Source organism: Colletotrichum gloeosporioides (genome assembly GCF_011800055.1).
Source record: "Colletotrichum gloeosporioides strain Lc1 chromosome Unknown consensus_84, whole genome shotgun sequence".
NCBI lineage: Eukaryota > Fungi > Ascomycota > Sordariomycetes > Glomerellales > Glomerellaceae > Colletotrichum > Colletotrichum gloeosporioides.
In genome coordinates, this window is record NW_025544729.1 from 918,337 (window position 1) to 937,770 (window position 19,434).

At 56.3% G+C, this 19,434-nt stretch overlaps 4 protein-coding genes across 4 annotated transcripts; 2 read left to right on the plus strand and 2 right to left on the minus strand.

The window, feature by feature from the left end:
• Nucleotides 1-4,316: 4,316 nt before the first annotated feature.
• On the plus strand, nt 4,317-6,795 carry GCG54_00002334 (Disintegrin and metalloproteinase domain-containing protein B; the record flags this gene model as incomplete). The annotated part of the gene is made up of 2 exons (XM_045402428.1): nt 4,317-4,383; nt 4,463-6,795. The coding sequence occupies 2 exons, from the start codon at nt 4,317-4,319 to the stop codon at nt 6,793-6,795; spliced, it is 2,400 nt and encodes a 799-aa protein (XP_045258790.1).
• Nucleotides 6,796-7,334: 539 nt separating this feature from the next.
• GCG54_00002335 (uncharacterized protein) lies at nt 7,335-8,055 on the minus strand (the record flags this gene model as incomplete). Its single annotated transcript, XM_045402429.1, has 3 exons — nt 7,335-7,435; nt 7,477-7,624; nt 7,717-8,055. The coding sequence occupies 3 exons, from the start codon at nt 8,053-8,055 to the stop codon at nt 7,335-7,337; spliced, it is 588 nt and encodes a 195-aa protein (XP_045258791.1).
• Nucleotides 8,056-9,532: 1,477 nt separating this feature from the next.
• GCG54_00002336 (uncharacterized protein) lies at nt 9,533-12,314 on the minus strand (the record flags this gene model as incomplete). Its single annotated transcript, XM_045402430.1, has 5 exons — nt 9,533-9,559; nt 9,613-10,050; nt 10,105-11,678; nt 11,756-11,772; nt 11,959-12,314. 5 exons carry the CDS (start codon nt 12,312-12,314, stop codon nt 9,533-9,535), a joined length of 2,412 nt encoding a protein of 803 aa, XP_045258792.1.
• A 4,811-nt stretch (nt 12,315-17,125) lies between these two features.
• GCG54_00002337 (Transmembrane protein) lies at nt 17,126-18,289 on the plus strand (the record flags this gene model as incomplete). Its single annotated transcript, XM_045402431.1, has 1 exon — nt 17,126-18,289. The coding sequence occupies one exon, from the start codon at nt 17,126-17,128 to the stop codon at nt 18,287-18,289; it is 1,164 nt and encodes a 387-aa protein (XP_045258793.1).
• Nucleotides 18,290-19,434: the final 1,145 nt, after the last annotated feature.

The window sequence follows — 19,434 nt, forward strand, 5'->3', positions numbered from 1 at the left end:
AGAGGTCGTCTCTGAGGGATGGGCATGTGGGAAAGAAAAGGGGAAGGACGCGATCTCCAGCAAATGAAAGAGGCTTATGACTTCGTGAATCTCCCTGATTGCCTTGGTTTCCCAGAATTCCGAGTGGGATCGATCGACAAGCACCTTATGGCATGAGCTTCCCTTCCCTTCCATCTGGGGCGGCAGTATCCCTCGTGGTAAGGCTTGATAGAGCCCAGCTAACGGATTTCTGTCGCTCCGATATCGAGGAATGTCAGGTTCTCAATAACATCGTCGTGTAGGCAGTGCTACGTGGTGACGGTGTTTCCATGAATCATCGTCACTGAGGTGGCAGCCGGTTTGCAATCAGGGTATCAGCGGAAGCGGCCGAATGAGCTACATTACTCACTTGGGGCTGTCTAATCCATGACGAACGCAATGCCGGCACATCGTCGTGATGCTTGTTGCATCCGTGGCTGTGCCAACGACGAAGGCAAATCAAGAAAGATGCCATGAGATGGCATACAAGCAACAGTGGACCAGTCGGACGAGCAGAGGTGCATGCTGTGGTAACATGAACCCAAGACCAGCAGTGTTGGATCAAATATCACAACCGAGATCAGAGCCGAGATCAAGAAATTCACGAACCCGCGCGGCCAGACCCATCAAAGGCCTCAGCTGTGCATGGGTTTCTCTCTGCAGCCGTGCCCATCCAGCATGCGGTTTCCACCCAAGGTCGTCGAACAGGAAGCAGCCGCCGATTCAGGACCTGCATGAGTTGAGCGTCTCAACGTACCAACGACTCCCCTCATCCAAAGCCCTCACCGATCAACAAACAACTCTTCAACCGACCACAAGTTTTCCGATAACGAGATGTAACCCTCTAACAACTCCCTTCAAGACAATGAAGTTGATTGGCCACTCAGCAGCCCCTATGGTCGTTTCTCGTTGTCCTTCCTACGACACAGCCTCAGCGAGCTGCATGACCTGCGCAAAGTGGTGTGCCACCACAGCTTAGAAAGCAAGAAGCAGGTCGTCGTCATCTCGCTCTGGGTGTGTGGGCATCTCCTTGGGGGCTAGCTTCGACATGGGAGACTTGGCATGTCATCAAGACTTCTTATGTCCGAGACATGGCGAGAGGGAAGGCTTTTCCCCTTTCTTCTGGCGATATGCTGTTTCTGTCTGTGGTGAGGTCAGGAGGAATGCGGCTCATTGCCCGACCGATTGGCAGCCACTCGCAACGGCGACTGGGCGGCTGCAGTCTGTGCGAGCCAAGAAGGCGAAGCGAATCGGTGATGCTGGCGTCGGTGTGGCTACCTTCATTCCTGTGTGAGCTGCTTTGAACATCGTTACACGCGGTAATTTCAGCCTCAAACATCAGCCCCTGTGAGGCTGGTGTGATGCAGCACAATGTCCAAGATGTGAATCCGTGTTATGTTGGTCTCTTTGAAGGATTGGCCTGAATTCGGCTGTCATCGTCGCATGCATGGTCCCCAAGCAACCGATGTCGAGACGACGTTGATCGACTAGGCCAGAGGCTGCGTCGGAGCTTTCGGATGGTAAATCCACGTTCCTCGTTTGCACTTGCCCGCCCTGCACGTCGTTCAGATGATGACAGCCGTACTGATGGAGCAGTGAATATCTCAACCAAGTTTAAGCCAAGTAAGCTTGGCAATAAGGATTCGGCAGTGCCGTTCCGCCGGAAGCAATTTGGCAGCCGATGCGGGGGTCGATGGGGACCAGCACGTTCCCGGAGGCCTCTAGATAGCTGCAATCTCGGCCAATCGTCAGTGTTTGTTCATTATCCAGCGTGCCTCATGTGTGAACAAAGCCACCGAGGTATGGGCCGTACGCGCAATGCAAAAGCAGGAAATCTTGTTCGATAGCCCACACTTGCATAGCGAAATGTGCCGGCGTCGGATGTGGCAGTTGTCTTAAACCCGAAAAGAGGGCTGTGAAAGCGGGGGAAATAAGTCTTTTTTGCTTTTCTTCTTCCCGCTGACTCCAAAATCCAGACCGTCTGATGTATCGCGTCGAACCGGTCGCACAAAAACTTGGTTTATTGGTTCGGTCGGTGCCGGCACTTTGAGTTTGTTTGTGACCCCTGTCCCGCGGGCACGGGAGTCTGTTGTTAACTCAGTTTTTGAGAACCAGGGCCCTTGGATCTAGGGGTTCTCCAACAGTTGCTATCTGCTGTGCATCAGTATTATTTCGACAGATGTTTCAGAGGGAGGCGACGTTGCTTCCAACCAATGGCGTTTGACTTAGTGATGATCAGAGACATGATGGACAATCGATAACGAACTGGCACTAAGAGCCAAGACATTGACACTGGGTAAAAGAATCGGTGACATCAAATCCGAGTCGGGACTAGCGGCCGCTCCCAGTGTGCTCGTCAGAGACTTCTAGCCAAGCCTGCTCAGCCCCGAGGCCAGGCTGGGTTGCAGAGGGGAGACGTAAGCTCATAAGCTTACCTTGAGACTCACAAGACCGTCCACTCCGACACGGCGGGGGCTAGTGCCATGGGCGTCTGCGACGTGAAGACCAACAACAAGCCAAGTGATGTTTGGCGTGGCATTGGCAATCGAAGGTCCACCGAAAAGGTACAGAGTAGAGAATAATGACCTAGACCCGGCTTGTTGGAAGCGTTCGATTTGATACTTAAGCATTAAGGTGCGTGGCCCTCGCGTTGAGCTGTGATGGTTGGCATCGAGCAGGTTAAAAAGATCTCATTTTTCTCACCCACCATTTCATCCCACAGCACGTTGCTCCCCAGTCACTGCATTCAATCTGTCGTAACCGTTCCAACGAAACTCAGGTTGGGCGAATGACCATTGGCTCGAAGCGCCAATAGCGACTCAAACAGCGTGCCATTGACTCCGAAACGCGAGGGACGGAGAGGCGTTGTCCTGACAGTGCAGAGGTCGCAAGTCGGTCAAGGGTGTTGAAGGTACGTATCCGACGATATCAAAGCCGCTAAGAATAGACGGTCGGGATCTGTTAGTAGCTGACATGCGTATCCCGCACTGCAGCATTTCCCCTTTGCTCTGGGGGCTGTCATCCCATCAATCCCTCCCACATCCCCTCCCCAATTATCGGCTCGGTTGCCCTTCTGGGTGCTGCTTTGGAGAGCGACTGTAACGGCCTTCACCCGTGTGGTTCAGCTCAGACGGGGACGGTATCAGATTCTGGGAGAGAGATCTTGGCCAGTCGCCAGGATTCCCTCGTGGAAGATTGGTGAGGTGAGTTCGAACGAGTTTACTTCTTGCATCTGCATATTGTCCTGCAGCTGTTGTGGTCTTGAGACGAACCGCCATGGCTGTAGATGGCGAACGTCAGGCCGTAATACTGCAATAATGGCGGTGTTGCGTCGTGGTCGGACCCGTGAGGCTTGCGGCTTTCGCGGCGACGGACGGTGACGGCGACACCTCTCTGAGAGACCGAGAGACGGCAGTTGCCTTCGCAGTCTCTTCTGGGCAAAGTATGAGCATCGCGAGCCGACGGCGGCGTGAGCGCGAGTGTTCTCGCGTGCGTGTGTGCCACGAGTGCGAGCAGCGGTAGCGTCAGTCCGGGTGCTTGGGGGATCGACCGGGTCGAAAAATTAAAACTGGAAAGCATCATATTCGTGTCCATGTACCAGCTAACAGCAGCAGTGAAACAGGGAGAAGGCAGGCTTCCACTGCCCGGGTCGCCTTAGGTAAGGTCCCTGAGTGGGAACCAAGCCAGGCCTCTTTTGGCGCTAGTGCGGTCCTTGTGTCCCAAGCTCGGAAGGGGTACCTCTGTCTTGGTGCTCGCCACTGCCGTGCTGCGCGGTACACTAAGCCAAGAGTGACCAAGTCGCCCAGCCGCCTCTGGAATCCACCGCACCTGGGCGCTCCAATACAGTTGGTCCACGCCCCCGTACCAAGAGATCGTGTTGCGCAATCCACTGGCCCCGTCCAGCGACACCGACCGACCGACGCCCCCCCGAGAATCCCATAGCCTTCCTTCCTCCTGGTTGCCAGTCTCGCCTGTCTGCTGACTGCTGCTGAGTGAGGTGTGCTGCTGCTGCTCCTCCTTCCGTCTGTCGCCGGCACTAAGGGACCCAACCCAACGTTCCGGACTTCCATTCTTTCTTTCGACACAACCGCATACATTCGTTCTCTTTTGTTTTAATCCTTTTTCTCCCCTTTGCTTCCGCCCTTGCCTCCAAACACGCGAATACGGGCTCTTCACGACAACTTGCCGCGCTCCAGGACGACAACGACGACCACAGAACCCCTATCTGGAGGCTTACGCAGCGCCATCGCAAGAGGCCTCCCCGAGCCTCGCCCCGTTTGCGGGGAACAACCACAACGATGGTCAGCTTCAAGACCATCGCTGCCGCCTTTGCCGGCCTAGCAGTCATCGCGCAAGAAACATTAGGTATGTTTTTAACCTTAAGTGGTGGTGGTGGTGGTAATGGTGAGGCACGTAATGAGAGCGCGCCGCTAACATTCCCCAGCGCACTCAACACAGCGGAACCCGCTGAAGTATGTCACTATCCTCGAAGATGCCGTGCTGCATTCGCCTTCACAACATTGCCATGCTCTTTCACATTTCGACCTCACTTTCGCACTTCACGACAAGCAACAGGAGGTCCGTTTGGCGCTGGAACCTAATCACGACATTTTGGGGGACAACTTCGAGGTGAACTATCTGGGCGCAGACGGCAAGATTCGCAAGACGGAGTCGGTGGACCGCTCGGAACATCGCGTCTTCAGGGGCAAGACATTTATTCGACATGACGGCAACACCGAATGGACGCATGTCGGTTGGGCAAGAATCACCATCCATCGAGACGGCGCCGAGCCCATCTTCGAGGGCGCGTTCCGCATTGACGGCGACCCCCACCACGTGCTGACTGGATCCAACTACCGCCAACGGAAGCACCGCGAAGACCCCGATGCCCCGACCAGCCGGAACCCCGACGACTACATGGTGGTATGGAGGGACTCGGACATTCTTGATTACTACTACGACCGGGAGGATTTGAAGCGGGATGTCTTCGGCCGGACGTCATGCAACTCGGACAGCTTGGGCTTCAACGCAAAGTATGATCCTCTCGACGCACGGGGGCTCGAGCCTCTTCAATCCGTCGCCACGAACTCTCTTTTCGGACGCAACATCTTTGGACGACAAACCGACACTGGCAGCACCGGTAACAACGGTGCAGGTGTCAACTTGGTTTCTACCATTGGACAGACGAGCGGTTGCCCGACGACGCGCAAGATCGCGCTGCTGGGTGTTGCCACCGACTGCACTTACACGGCTGCTTTCAACTCGACCCAGTCTGTTAGATCCAACATCATCCAAGTGATCAACGCAGCGTCCGAGGTGTATGAGAGCACTTTCAATATCTCACTCGGAATCCAGAACCTGACTATTAGTGACGCCAACTGCCCGGGAACAGCCAGCTCCTCCGCGCCTTGGAACGTAGCATGCAGCAACAGCGTCACCATCACCGATCGACTGAGTCTATTTTCCGCATGGCGCGGCAATTCCAAGGACACAAATGCCTTCTGGACCCTGTTGAGTACTTGTGGGACCGACTCTGCCGTCGGCCTCGCATGGCTGGGCCAGGCTTGTGTGAGCGGATCGCAATCTTCGGACAACGAGACTGTCGCTTCCGCAAACGTCGTCATTCAAACACCCAGTGAATGGCAGGTCATTGCTCACGAAGTCGGTCACACATTTGGCGCTGTGCACGACTGCACATCGGATACCTGCAGCAATGGCGATTCCAACTTGAACAGGTGTTGCCCGCTGAGCTCCAGCACTTGCAACGCGGCAGGACAGTACATTATGAACCCCTCTACAGCCACCGGTATCAAGGCATTTTCACCTTGCAGTATCGGTAACATCTGCTCTGGTCTTCTCCGCAACCAGGTGAAGTCGACGTGTCTTACAAACAACCGCGACGTCAAGACTATCCTTGAGAGCCAGTGCGGTAACGGTATTGTCGAGTCAGGCGAGGACTGCGATTGCGGCGGTGAAAATGGATGTGGCAGCAACAGCTGCTGTAACCCTACGACTTGCAAGTTTACCACCGGCTCGGTATGCGACCCCTCGAACGAGGACTGCTGCAACGGCCAGTGCCAGTTTGCCAGCAACGGAACTGTTTGCCGAGCGAGCACCGGCTCCTGCGATCCGGAGGAAGTATGCAGCGGCACTTCGTCCTCCTGCCCTACGGACAAGCACAAGGACGACGGAGACTCGTGCGGCAACTCCAGCGACGGCTTGACTTGCGCTTCAGGTCAATGCACCTCCCGCGATCAACAGTGCAAGACGGCCTGGGGTGCCCGGACGAACACCACCTCGGTCACTTCTTGTAGTAACCAGGACTGCTTGATTGCTTGCAATGTTCCGAGCATCGGGTCCGGTTGTGTGACCATGAACCAGAACTTCCTTGACGGAACTACGTGTCAGGGCAACGGCAAGTGCTCCAACGGACAGTGTGTTGGTTCCAATGCTGGTGATGAGATTCTGGACTGGATCAAGAACAACAAGGCCATCTTCATCCCCATAGTATGTGTAGTTGGTCTGCTTGTTCTCGTCGCCCTCTGCAGTTGCGTGTGCGGCGCCTGTCGTAGAAGCAGAAGCCGTACGCGTGCCAGGAGGCTCAAGCCCGTCCAGCCACCTATGGGAGGCTGGAACGGCTACGGAGGGGCTTGGGGTCAATCCAACGTGCCTCCGCCGCCCCCGGTGGCCACTCGTCCCGGTGCGCCTCCGCAATACGCACCATACCCTAACCAGGACTGGCAAATGCATAGAACGCAGAGCGCTAGATACGCATAATCTCATGTTGAAGAGATGACAGGATAGAGGGGCCCAAAGAGGTCCGGAAAAAGGAGGACTACAGTTATCCATCATTGCATTATTCGGAGTTGGTGGTGTTTACCATTTCATTTCTCATTTCGGCTTTCAAAAGTCCCATATCACTTAGCATGGGCATGCACACGTCACAGCCTAGGCAGTGTAATTGTGTAATTCATGATGGCTACGGTCTTGGATACCTGCGGATACCTAGATAGGGACAGAACATAACTTAGGTCAGCTGGCTGATCCAGTGCGGACACCAGCGACGACATTGTCACATCAATGACTAGACTTTGACCACGATTCCTTGGTAAACTTGCATGATTCGCTTTGAATGACACCTATTAACGCCGGCAACCAGATCGGTGACCCGTGACTTCATAACTCATGACTTGCGTGAGACCGTGACGGGATGATTCGTCCTTGTGCTTAAATCAATAACAACAGAGCCCTTCCCATGCCAAACCCCTCGACTGATTCTGGCAAAGCTCAATCCGCAGGAGAACTTTCGTGTTGATTTAAACCAACTCCAGCGCCCAACCCCTCGAGCTTGCTAACAGAACGTGACTGATGACGTTCATGTTCTTGTTGTCAATGGAGACCCAATCGAGCTTTCTCCCTGTACATATTAAGGACTTCGCCCGCGCAATCAGTGCCGACCAGCCCTATCACCTCCAGCGCTCCTACGCCGCGGATCACGCCTTGAGGCCGACGCCTTGCGAGGATCGTGCTGCTGCTGCTGCGGCGGCGTGTTGGTATCCAGACCGCACAGGATGCGCGTGAAGTGAAGCCTGGTGCCGGGGATGCTCTGCTCTCAAGCGTCAGTGGCCGGTGTCTCTCATTCATTCAGCAAGGCTATGTCCCAGGCAAGAGCGGGGGTGTTCCGGGCGGTCAACTTACGTCTCCTCGACTGCACGCGTACATGGCCAGCTTCTCGGGGTCGTCCAGGATCTCAATCGCAAACAGCTTCTGCCTGCGGTCCTCGAACGTGTCGCCATCGTCGCCGCCGCCGAGGCTGCCCACCTTGCCGGGGGCCCGGGGCGGCGACTCCATGCCCATGTCGCTGGGCGAGTACGGGTCCTTGCCGCGGGCCTGGCGGTCGCGCATCGCGGGGGTGAACTGGGGCTCCATCATCGGGCCGCCCGGGTGCGAGGACGAGGTTGAGGGTTGCTGCTGGGCGCCGGCAGGGTAGAAGCGTTGCTGGTGCTGCTGGTGGGGGCTGTAGTACTGGTTTGACATTTTGGACGGCTACTCCTGTGATTCTGTGTGTGGTATTGAGTTCCGAGGAAGGTATGCCTGGTGAGGTGAGGCTTGAGAAGGAGCGGTGACGGCTGCTGCTGCTTGTTTGCTCTTCCCTCTCTCTCACGTAGAGCAGGCAAGGAACGAACAAAGCGAGACGCAGTTACGAAGATATCTGCAAGAAAGGCAAGAGCCGAGTACAAGTGAAAGCTCGAGTCTCGCACAATGGATGGTTCCGCACCCGGGAGTGTCAAACGGACGAGGTCGCGGAACAAAGGTATTATCGATGCACGGATGTCGTTGCTGGTCGGCGGTTTGTAGTCCGCCCGCTTGTCGCGCGCGCTGGGGGGCTGGCTGCTGCGGCGCGGCGCGGGAATGGAGGAGGGGTCGGATCCGATGCGGGGCCACAGCAGCCTTTTTTTTTATCGCAAGCGCCTCTCCAGTGTGACCATACCCAGCCAGCATACCTTAATCCCCCGCGTTTGCACGATCGGTCGTGCTGGGTGGGTTTAGAGTTGATTGACTGACAGCCATTATGTTTCATGGAGAAGAAGTGCGCTGCCGTTGATTGAGTTTCTAGCCCAACCTAGCCACACAGCTGCATGAGGTTGAAATCGGGCAGAGCTTCTGCCAGGCCTTACGTGCCAAGGACATACTGCATAGCACGATGCCTTACTTTGATATGCTTTGCAAGGTAGTATTTTGTGGCTAGAGTCTATCTTGACGTCGAATAACGACAACGTCACTTTCAATTGTTGTGTGTCTCCAGGCCACAATGCTCCGAACGATGTGTGGCAAGATCTTTCGCGTCTGGCTCTTACTGCGGCGGACGGAATAAGGGCCATCTGTTTTGGACCTTCCAAAGCATGCCCGAATTGATGTAGCATTTCAAGTACACTGGCATCCCGTCAGCATCGCGACAATAATTGAGTAGTAACCTCCTTTGTTTTGCTTTTTTTTGTCATATCGGTTTGGTTGGTATATACAGGCATATTGTACAACGCGCTGACCCTGCGAGTGGCAAGTGATGTATCCCCCTCTCCCGCTTCCAGACAGACCCTTTTGAACAAAAAGACAACTCGACACGACGAAAGCGACCGAATTATCTACCGCTGCTCCCACTCTAAACCAACGCTGACTCCATCCTCTTTCTCTCCAGAAACCTGTAGATGAAGGTATGCGTATGCAAAATGGCAGCCGGCTCTCCCCAGCTCCCACCATTGAGGACCTGACCGCCTGGTATCCTCAGTAACAACACCGCCCGCGACGCCGGAAACCGTAGAATGTGTGGCCTAGGAAAGGAGCACGACCTGGATTGTCGTGTCTGAATGGCCTAGATGATGATGATAATGATGTAAACGCTCTGCCGCACGGGGTGCTTTGCCGTGCGAAACCGCGAGTTCTCTCATAGACTCTCAGTCGAGCATGTCGAAAATCATGATCGTAGATGTGTGAGCAAGCTCCTGGTTGCTGAGATTTACCGGCTGAAGTTTATGACAGCCAACTGGGAAATGTTAGACATGGTCGCAGCACTCAAACATCATGATGGTTACTTACTCGGCTGTTGGCTCCGTACGCGAGTCTCTGTCCATCAGCATCCCAACACAGACAGTGTTCATCCTCTTCCTCCGGCTCCGAGTTCGCCTTAGGGCTCAACCAGCCCGGATGTGGCGCCCTGCTCCAGCTCGCACGAGGCATCGTATGCTCTCCAACCTTCCAAATGAGAATGTGACCAGCGGTGGCTCCCGCAATGAAGGCTCCATCTGGAGTAAATGAGACAGCGACTATTGGTGACTCCATCGTGAAGTAGGACTTGGGTTTCTGATCTGGGAATTTGGCATTCCAAATGAGAATCGCGCAGTCGTCACCTCCAGTCGCAATGAGGCGCTCGTCTTCGGGCGGGCTTGAGTCGGCCGGCAGGGGTTGCCATTGCAGTGCGGTGATTGCACCAGAGTGAGCAGTTATGGACCGGCGCTGGCCGTTTTCATCCCAGAGCTAAAAAGGTTGTGTGAGCCGATCTTCACAGCACAGGCGTTTCGGGATACTTACATCAAGGATACCCTTGTCGCTTGATGTGGCAGCCAGCTTTGAGCGCCAGTCATACGCCACCTGGGTGAAAGTGTCGTCGTCCCGACTCTCAAACTTCTTGTTCGGCAGGATGGCCGTGTCGGTGCACCTCAGCGACAGCATCACGTCGCCGCCGGTGAGGAGGAACTCTGTCTCGCTTGTCCATGCTGCGTCGAGCGGCCAATTGAGCAGATCGTGGTTCGGGAGGAAATAAGACAAGGTGGCCGAGGTCAGTGAGTGATAGACAGTGACCAGCGCGCCCCCGTTGCCATTGCCGTTGCTGTTATCGGGGGCAATGGCCAGCAGAGCGGCGTCGCTTGGGCTCCAACGGAGCTTGATCACCGGAGGGTCCGAGACGTCGAACTTGTCGACATGCGAGCCGTCCTTGGCCCAGATGTGAACAGATGCCTTGTCGCCGTACTCGGCCGCGATAGCGATGGCTGTTCCCCCCCAGTTCCAGGCAAGCTGACCGACAGTTGCTGACTTTGGAGTCTCGTCGTCCATGAGACTGTGGTAAGGGCGATGGACGCCATGCACGTGACCGTCGGACTCGGAATCAGGCGCAGGCGTCATAGTGCTTGAACGTGAAATGGTCCAAATCCGGGCTAGCGCATCGGTTCCAGCAGCCGCCAAGATGGATGGGTCCTTGGGGTTCCACTCGCAGCGCAACAAGATGGGTGCATTTTCACCGTTGGCTGGCGAGGGCGAAGCGGCACCGGTCGCTGCGGTAGTCGTCGCGGCGGCGCCGTCCTGCGGGTTGCTGGCGGTGGAAGTGGTGTCATCGGGCATTAATCGCAAAAACGTCGTCTCTGTTGCCAATTCCTGGACTTTGTCGACCTGCGTGCCCTGCTCGGGGCCATCTGTTCTCGGAGTGGGCGTCGGAGCTTGTTCGCCTTCCAGGGGCGACGGGTAGGCGTGGTTGTTGTCCCCGTGGTTGTCTAGCTCCATGGGGTCCGTGGCTGCATCCGCCCCATTCGTGCTTTCGTACCCATTGCTGAGCCTGGGCCGCTTGCTGGGTGAGCCGCCATTCACCAGGTGCTGCTGTGGCCGGCTGTCAAGTTGGCGTTTTCGAGAGTTTTCGACCTCCATTTCCGTGTCGTCTACCTCCCCATCCGCGTCCTCATCCTCCTCGATCTTGTGAGGCGGCTGGGGGATCAATGGCCCAAACAACCCCACCTGCAAAGCTTCGGCCGCTGCCGCTGCATCTTGAGGCACCTGCTGCACGCGCAAAAAAAAAAAAGTGTCAGTTTGCTGTTCGTACGTTACGTTGCCCACACCCACATCTCCGTCCATCCTTTGGTCGCCTCGGGCTGCGCTGCCGCCATCACCCTCGGCGCCGGGGGAGAAGACGAAGAGGCGAGTGCCAGCCACACGTCGGTCGGATGCGAATTGGGTTACCTTAGTTGCGTGTTCCCTCTCAAGGGCTTGGTAGCAGAGGCCTTTGTTGATGACGGAGACCAATGCATGACTCTTGACGTGGTTTGCGAAATCAAATTGGCGATGAGGTTGCTGAACGTGCCACTCCTTCTGGAACTTGGCTGCGGTCTCGCGGTAATCTGCAAACGTTAGAAAAACAAGCCACGGCCCACCCCCAGCTGTCGCTGACGGGTGTGTCTGGACGATCAACACATACTGCTCTCCAAGAGGTATCTGGGGCCGACACGTTAGCAATGCCATCGGGGGGACTCTGGTCGCGAGAGAGTCGCTGCAAGTAGGGGAGGGGGGAAACGTGACGGAGTGCAAAGGGCAAAGTCGTGAGGTGAGAGTGAGGTGCGCGACTGTGTGTTCCGGCGTGCGGTGGTGGGTGTGGGTGAGACGCAAAAAGGGTGAACTCACCTCCAGACGAGGAAGTTGACTCTGTCCGAGTCGAGGAATTCCTTGGTGACCATGCCGCGCGGTGCCGCAATGGGCGGCGTATCGAAGTCCGGATCTGTGAGATGAATCGATGAGAATGCCGACAAGGTCCTTCTTGGGCGTGTTTCGGTGCGTCGTCGAGGGAGCGTCTGTCGCGGAATCGTATCGTCGTTTTCAAGATGAGAGGAAAGATTGAAGATTGAAGAAGCCCGCAAGAGTGGATGAAATGGAAGGATGGGCGAATCTGAATCTGGCGGTACGTAGGCAAGGTACCTTGTTAGGCGAGACCAGGCGTGAGGCGTGGCGCTAGTCCCAGCAGCCCAGCCAGTGCCCGCCATTGAATCCAACTGGTGCTGCCTCTACTACTGGTGCCGCTACCGCTACTACACTACCAGTACCACTACTGCCTTGCCTCTGGACCACCTATCTCACGCTCGCACTCATACTCACACTCACACTCACTCTCATCATCCTCGCTTTACCTTTAAAAAGGGTACGTACCGCGACATCCTTCCTTTCCTTACCTTAGCATCCTAGCGTCTTTCACCGGCCTACGGACGTCGACTAGGACTGGGGGAGAAAGAGACAGGCACACTGACTGATGGCTCTTGTACCTAGGAGAGACACAGGAGAGAAGTGCGACTGGGACAGGACGGGCACAAGTCATACATTCCTTACGCACACACTTTCAGCTTCTTTTCGTCCATCTGTCTTTCGTTCTCGCGCGGCCGCGACAGCAGGCACATGGCTGAGGTGTTTGGCTTTGGCTTTGGCGTTGGCGTTCATCGGCCGTCTTCCCACCCGCGCCGGCTAGGGTTGCTTCTGGTTGTTCGAGGCTTCCACGCCCATTTCAATCTCCAATCGCCTTCGTCCCTCCCCCCCAGCCCGGCTTTTGGACGGATGGCACTGCAATTCAACGCTGCTGCAAATCTGCGCACAAAACCCAAGTCGCAGGACACGCACGGCAGGGAACCGCCCAAAGGGGGAGAGGACCAGCCTGAGGCCCTGGTCCCCCGGTCGGGGCTTCACGAGTCCCAGGGAACAGTGATGAATGAACGAGCGCAGCCGGCATCAACCAGACACAATTGTTGGAGACTTCCCATCGACTGGGACGGGACGCTGAAGTTGGAGGAACAAAAGAGAGAGTACGTACCGTCGACAGAAGCTACGTACCTACCTACGTCGGACGGGAGTGGAGTCGCCTCAAATGCATGATCTAACGTACTCAACCTTCAGCGTACCTTTGGGACCGTTCTCAAGATCCTTAATCCATTGCCGGGCCCTGTGCTGTTTTTGCACTCTGATTGAGATGAAGATAAACCTGGGAGGCCATCCGTTGATAGTGTTTGGCTTTTTGCTCTCGCCTTAGCCTTCTTCCCGAGGCCCAGGTTCATGTGAACCATAAACGCCCTCGTCATTCGTCACCCTCCAGGGGAACCAGGTGATGATGCTGTGTTTGTGCTGGGCTGGGCCGGCCGGGATGGGCTGAGCTGGCTGTATTTATCCCAGGTGGAGAGAATGGAACCCAGAGAGAAGCTCAAGCAGCGGAGGGCCAGCCGGTACGGGTGCGGGCGGGCTTCGAGAAAACGATAATTCTCTGTTTAATCCCGTGGTCCCGTCCATCAATTTGTTGTTGTGGTCCATCAGATTTGGGGGTGGTGTTTGGGGCTACGACTAAAGACAGGGTTCCGGGAGAGCCACATTTGGGGACTTGGAGGTGGCCCTGACACCCAGTCACAATGCCGCCCCTTGCGCCCTGTCTGAGGTACTTTGTGTGTCGCTGTGCCGTCGTCGCCCGTACCTTGGCCAGCCCGCCGGGTACCTCGCGCGTGCCTGATGTCCGGAGCGCATTTTGCACTGCATCTCTCGCGGTTGGCGATAATGTTCGATGGTCCCTCCGCGCTGTCGTGTAATGTTGGCAAGCGACAGGCGACAGTCACGCTCCCCGTCGGCAGGCAGTGCGCAAGCGTGGCTCATTTCCAGGTTCGGTCCAGTCCAGGGGGAGGGGGCTCGCATATCCTTGATCGCGTTCCCTCTCATCCTCCGCGACGATCTTCACGTCTGGCCACCGTGGGTGCGCACTGGAGGAAGCGACTGTGTTATGTATACGTATCGGCCTCTGGAGACGGCGCTGCTGTGCGTGACCGCATCAAAAGGAAAAAAAACTCGATCGTTTCAGGGGTCCAGAACAAGCAAGACACTGTGGATGCCGGGCTCTTCCTGGCACAGGGCCGGACAGCTGGAGGACGGCTGCAGACGTTGGAGGTACATTGAAAAAGTACATTGGAACATGTTCTCACGATATGCACAGATTGGCTGGCTGCCTGGGAAGAGATGAGCCCCCTCAAAACCCACCTTATGTAATACCTCTCCCCAGTTTCCTGGAGCAATGGAAACGCAGAATTGGCTCCAAGGTCGCGCTGCGCTGATCAACCGTCCATCTGACTCTTGTCGTCGGCACAGAGGGACGCTGCGCGGCGGCATTCCCACAACTGTTGCGCGCGCCATTCGGTCGCTTCCAATGCATTTGCGCCAGTCAAATCAATCTTTGTGTCACCATTGATGACCCTCTCCGTGCTCCGTCCGTCGGCTCACCCTCCCGTGTCATCGTTGAATTCCACCACGATCCCCACCTCACCGGTCGTAGGTGCAAAGGAGAGACACGGTCTTTTCGTCTCGAACCGGTTCCAATCTTAACTTCTGGCCCCAAACCCTGTGCTAGCCAGTCGCCAAGAGGCGTAAAAATAAGCTGCCTTCGACAGTGAGCGGAAGCACCCCCGTGAGTCCGGAAGAACAGAGCAAGCATGCCTTCGAAGGCCTCAAAAGGGCAGGACAGGCACTGGCACCCGCGTCCGCACCAGCTTGGGGTGCTTGTTTGCTCTGGCGCTGGTGCAGCGCAGTGCAGCACGCTGCGCAGTGTCCTGACGTCTCCGCCCAACCATCTCTGGAATGCGGCGCGGCCTAGCGTGGTGTAGCTTGCCTTTGTATGCACAAGTCGATACCGTACATGCTCTTCTCTTTTCGCCCCATGCGGCCACTGCCCTGGAGGCTAATGCCGAGAGAGGGCCGCGCCTCTTGGGGCTGCAGCCCGCGCAGATGGGCAGCGGTTTGTCGTCTGTTTCCAATTCCTACCCGTCGTGTACGTACCCTGGAAGACAAGGCAAGGTACGGTCCCGAGTGGGGGATTCCAATCATGACAGCAGCTGGGGTTCGAGGTAGTGTTGTGCAGGACGGTGTGTTAGAAATGCCTCTCGGTAAGGCGAGCCATCCCACGCTTAGAGGGCGTGGTGACGGCAAGGAAATGCCATTATCGGTTGATGCGACGGGCATCATGTTTTCCTGTGCTCCCCTCCGTCTCCCTCATCGACTTCTCGTCGACTCGCCAGTCTCTTGTGTGTGTACGTGGCATTGCCCATCAAGGGGCCTTCCCTGGCGGGAACTGCTGGCTGCGAGGCGCCCTGGGTGGGTGTGGACAAGGATGTGATGGCTGCATGGCCTTCGATCTTTAATAGCTCCGGGGACTTCTTCAGGGCCCCCTGCCACCGCTTGTCTGTGACCACTGGTTACTAGCCACTCACACCGGCACATCAGGCCAAGCCGAATGGGAGCTGGTTTTGTGGTCAAACTCCATCCCGTCAACGTCGGCCAACGTTTTGGTGTTCGGAAACACCCCTGGGAACGGCAGGCCGCTCATCATTCAGAGGCGCTTCTGAGCACAGAGGCCAAACCCTAGCCATCCTGGCACGGACGCCATTGATCCTGAGGCCGGTGCTGATGCTGATTCTCTTTTCCGAGACCGTCTAATCAATGGCGACATGCATCCCAGCGTGATGTCCGCCTGCGTCTGGGGTATTTTATGACGCCGGGGTTTGTCGGTCCTTACCCGCTGGGCAAGAGGGGACGGTAAATTGACGACCACTCTGCAGATGACATGCGATCGATAGGGTGGCGATAAACCCACCAAATTGAAGACTTTCCATGCCCTTCGTGATGACCATGGCACACATGGCCAAAGCAGCGGCCTGCTTTTTTGCTAGTGTCATTGGCCGAGCCAACCTAACTGTAGCCAAGCAATGAATGATCTAGCTGGCTTCTCTGACGGTCCAAGGGGGGGCCGTCCGAGGTTTGCGGCACCGTCCGAAGGCGCCCAGGGGCCATGATCTCGAGTCAGTTCCACCTCTAGAACCCTCACCAAAAGTGCCTTCAAATTTGGGCCGGGAGACCTTGGGGAAGCGAGAGTGTCCAACACGCCTCAGCATTCCTCGCGTAGCTGACCAGCGTTGAATGGTCTTTTCTTCAATTCTGGTCTTGGCCAGGCTGATAAGGAGACCCAACAAGCAAAGCCTACTGCCGAGAGGCCGGACGGTGGCACAAGTGGGAAGGGAAAAGGGTGGATGACGGCGGCTTCTGCTGACACGGCCGGGCTGGGCTGGCGTTCAACCGAACCAAGTGCCCTTGGAGTGCCCTGCAGGGATGGAGCCACGAGATCTCCCGTTTCGACCGCATCGAGTACTTGTCGGCTCCACCAGTGGAACACTCCCACGCCCCTCCAAGCCCGTTCGTCGCCCTGCAGATGAAAAACTCTGGGGCCTGCTTGTGCTGTTTGTGCGTCTGTCTGCTGCTGCTTGTTGCTGCTGGCTGCTGCCTCGTGCACCGCAGCACACCTCCGAATCAACCGAATGTCGGGGCTGCTTCTTGAGTAAGGGCCTCCGAGTTCTGGCACCTAGAAGGCGGCTGAGAGATGGACCGTCGTTAAGGATCTGACAGGCTGAGCAGACGTACATCGAGCTCTGGAGAGGGAGTCCGGGGGGAACGTGGCTCGAAACACCTCAAGATAGGTACGGGGTACGTACCCTTGAAACCTCAAAAGGCTGCTGCCCGTGTCAATTCCCGCCAAAATGGGTCTGCATGGCCAGTGCGCTAAGCTCCCAGGCCCTTGGCCCAGTCAGGCTTAGCTCTTCTCTGGAACAACTATCTCCCGCTCTCTAGCTCCACTGAAACGACCCCGGGCTGCCATACCAAAGTGTCCCCTTAGGTGAGGCTCTACGGATGGGAAAGCTGGACGGCCAAAAACCGAGCTCGTCCTATCACGAAACCCACCCTAGATGCGCTGTTGACGTTCGCCGTCCGACCGGAAGCTGTACCCAAGATGCCGCCCCGAATCAACATCCCCCCGGTCACCCGTGGCCTCCTGGCCGTGCTCGTATTGCAGTCTTTCTTGAGTGCTGCGATCCGCTATCGCCAGTGGAGCGCAACCTCAGAGATCGTGATACCCTACCTCACGCTCATCCCTCAGCTCTCCCTTATTTACCCGTGGACCTTCTTGACCTCAACATTGGTTGAGAATAACATCTTCACGCTAGGCATTGCCGGAGTAACCATATACCATGGCGGAAGATATCTCGAGAGAGCTTGGTCGTCGGCGGAGCTGGCCAAGTTTGTTGCCATCACAGCTCTGATCCCGAATACCCTCACATTTGCGACCATGATCGTCTTTTTCACTCTGACGAGGAACGAGCGTTGGACGTATGTAGAGCTCTCTCTTACAAGAAAAGCCGGAAGCTCCGAGGCTAACCCAGCTCCAAACAGACTCACCGTCATTGGTGGCACGATTCCGATGCAAATATCCTTCCTCGTCGCTTTCAGTCAGCTCGTCCCGGCGCACACTGTCACCCTCTTCCGTGGCATTCTCTCCATGCGAGTCCCGAGATTCCCGCTCGTGTACCTCGGAATTGTGCTTGCGCTCACCCTGACGCCGCTTCTGACGACCGCCTCCTTCTCCCTTGCTGTGACCGGCTTCCTCACCAGCTGGACCTACCTCCGTTTCTACAAGAAGGTCTTCCCCGACCTCGATGCCTCGCAGCCAACATCGATGCGCGGAGACGCCAGCGAGACTTTTGCCTTTGCCGAGTTCTTCCCCAGCCCCGCCAAACCGTTCGTGGCCGCGCTCTCTTCCCAAATCTTCGAGGTCCTCGTCGCGATGCGGATATGCAGCCCGTTCTCTGCCGACAACATGTCCGGGGGACGCGGGAATAACTACATCCAACGTAGCGCCCCCGGCGGCGCAAGAGCGGAAGCGGAGCGGAGACGCGCGCTCGCCCTCAAGACACTCGATCAAAGACTCCACGCGGCGACGGCCAACGCGGCGGCGCGCTCGTCCTCACAGCCCCCGGCGCAGCAACCCACGGGGCCAACGGTGCAGACGCAACCCGCACCCAACACGCAGACGGCCATGACCACTGGGCCGACCGAGATGTTGGGGGAGACAAATTACACCCCCGAGCAGGACTCGAACGACAAGAACGGATCATAGGGGCATGAATGGGGAGTGGCCTTGGCTTGAAATCAGTTCTTGGGCCATGTGGTTTCAACGGGGAAAAAGGGCGATTGGACAGAACGGTACGAATTGTACTCTTCAGTTGTGAATCAGGGAGTAACTTTAATTCCTTGCGGGTGTTTTCTTTGTTTCTCTCTTTCGGGCATCGGCGTCTACAGATGGATACCTGCGCGAGAAGTACAGTCGGTAGTTGGGCGGTCTTGGGATTATGAAAGAGAGAGGACCTCATTCAAGGTATAAGTGTAGTTTTACTTACAACGGACGGGGAATCGATGATGTACGTTTTTGCATTGGGGAAAGCTGGCACGTCTGTCCACAGATATGCCTTCGTCATTGTTCCGGTATCACTAACATCCGCGCGCGAGCATCCGTCCGTTTCCCATGTGCCATCCCTCACCCACGTGCCCTGCGTCATGTCGGTATATATCAGTTCGGTCCAGGTACTAGTTCAGTCCAGTCTCGTTCTCTCCCCTGTCGATTTGCTCCATCGGCACCCCCAACTGTCGTCGAGGTCCGAGTTGTGGGTGAACGGCTCCGAAGACGCAGGCCTGACTGGTGGTGGTTGTGCGGCGGACCGGTTTTCTGTCTTACACACAGCTGCAGCAAAAACAACTCTCGGACCTGGGTCGTAGAACATGACATAGGAAGAAAGCAAAAATTGGCGAACCCTCGGACGTATTCTGTTTCTCTTCCGATCTTTCTGCTCGCAGCTTTGTTTCCTCCTTTCTTTTTTACCCTTTTTTTCTTCCCTTCTGTCATTGATACATACGAGAGCGTCTGTGTGCAGACTCGGCTCGTGCTATCCGCCGTCGGGTCCCCGCGCCCCCCTCCTTCTATCTTCGTCCTTTTCTTTTGTCTCTTCGTTCGCTCGGCCGGAGAAGAGAAGCGAAGAAGGGAAAAAAGCCAGTGTGACAGCCAAACCCCGAACGACGATCGCCGGTCCGTGGGCGGCCGGGCAGATCCATCTGGGCCAAACTCCACCTTGCCTACGTGCCTGCGTTCCGTCTCGAACCCAGCGCCAAGGGGGACAAAAAGTCAAAGTGCGCCAATCTGGCGCCCTGCAGGCGTTGTTTGCGTACGTGTGTAACTTGACACTTCTTCCCATGCCTCATCTTTCTTGG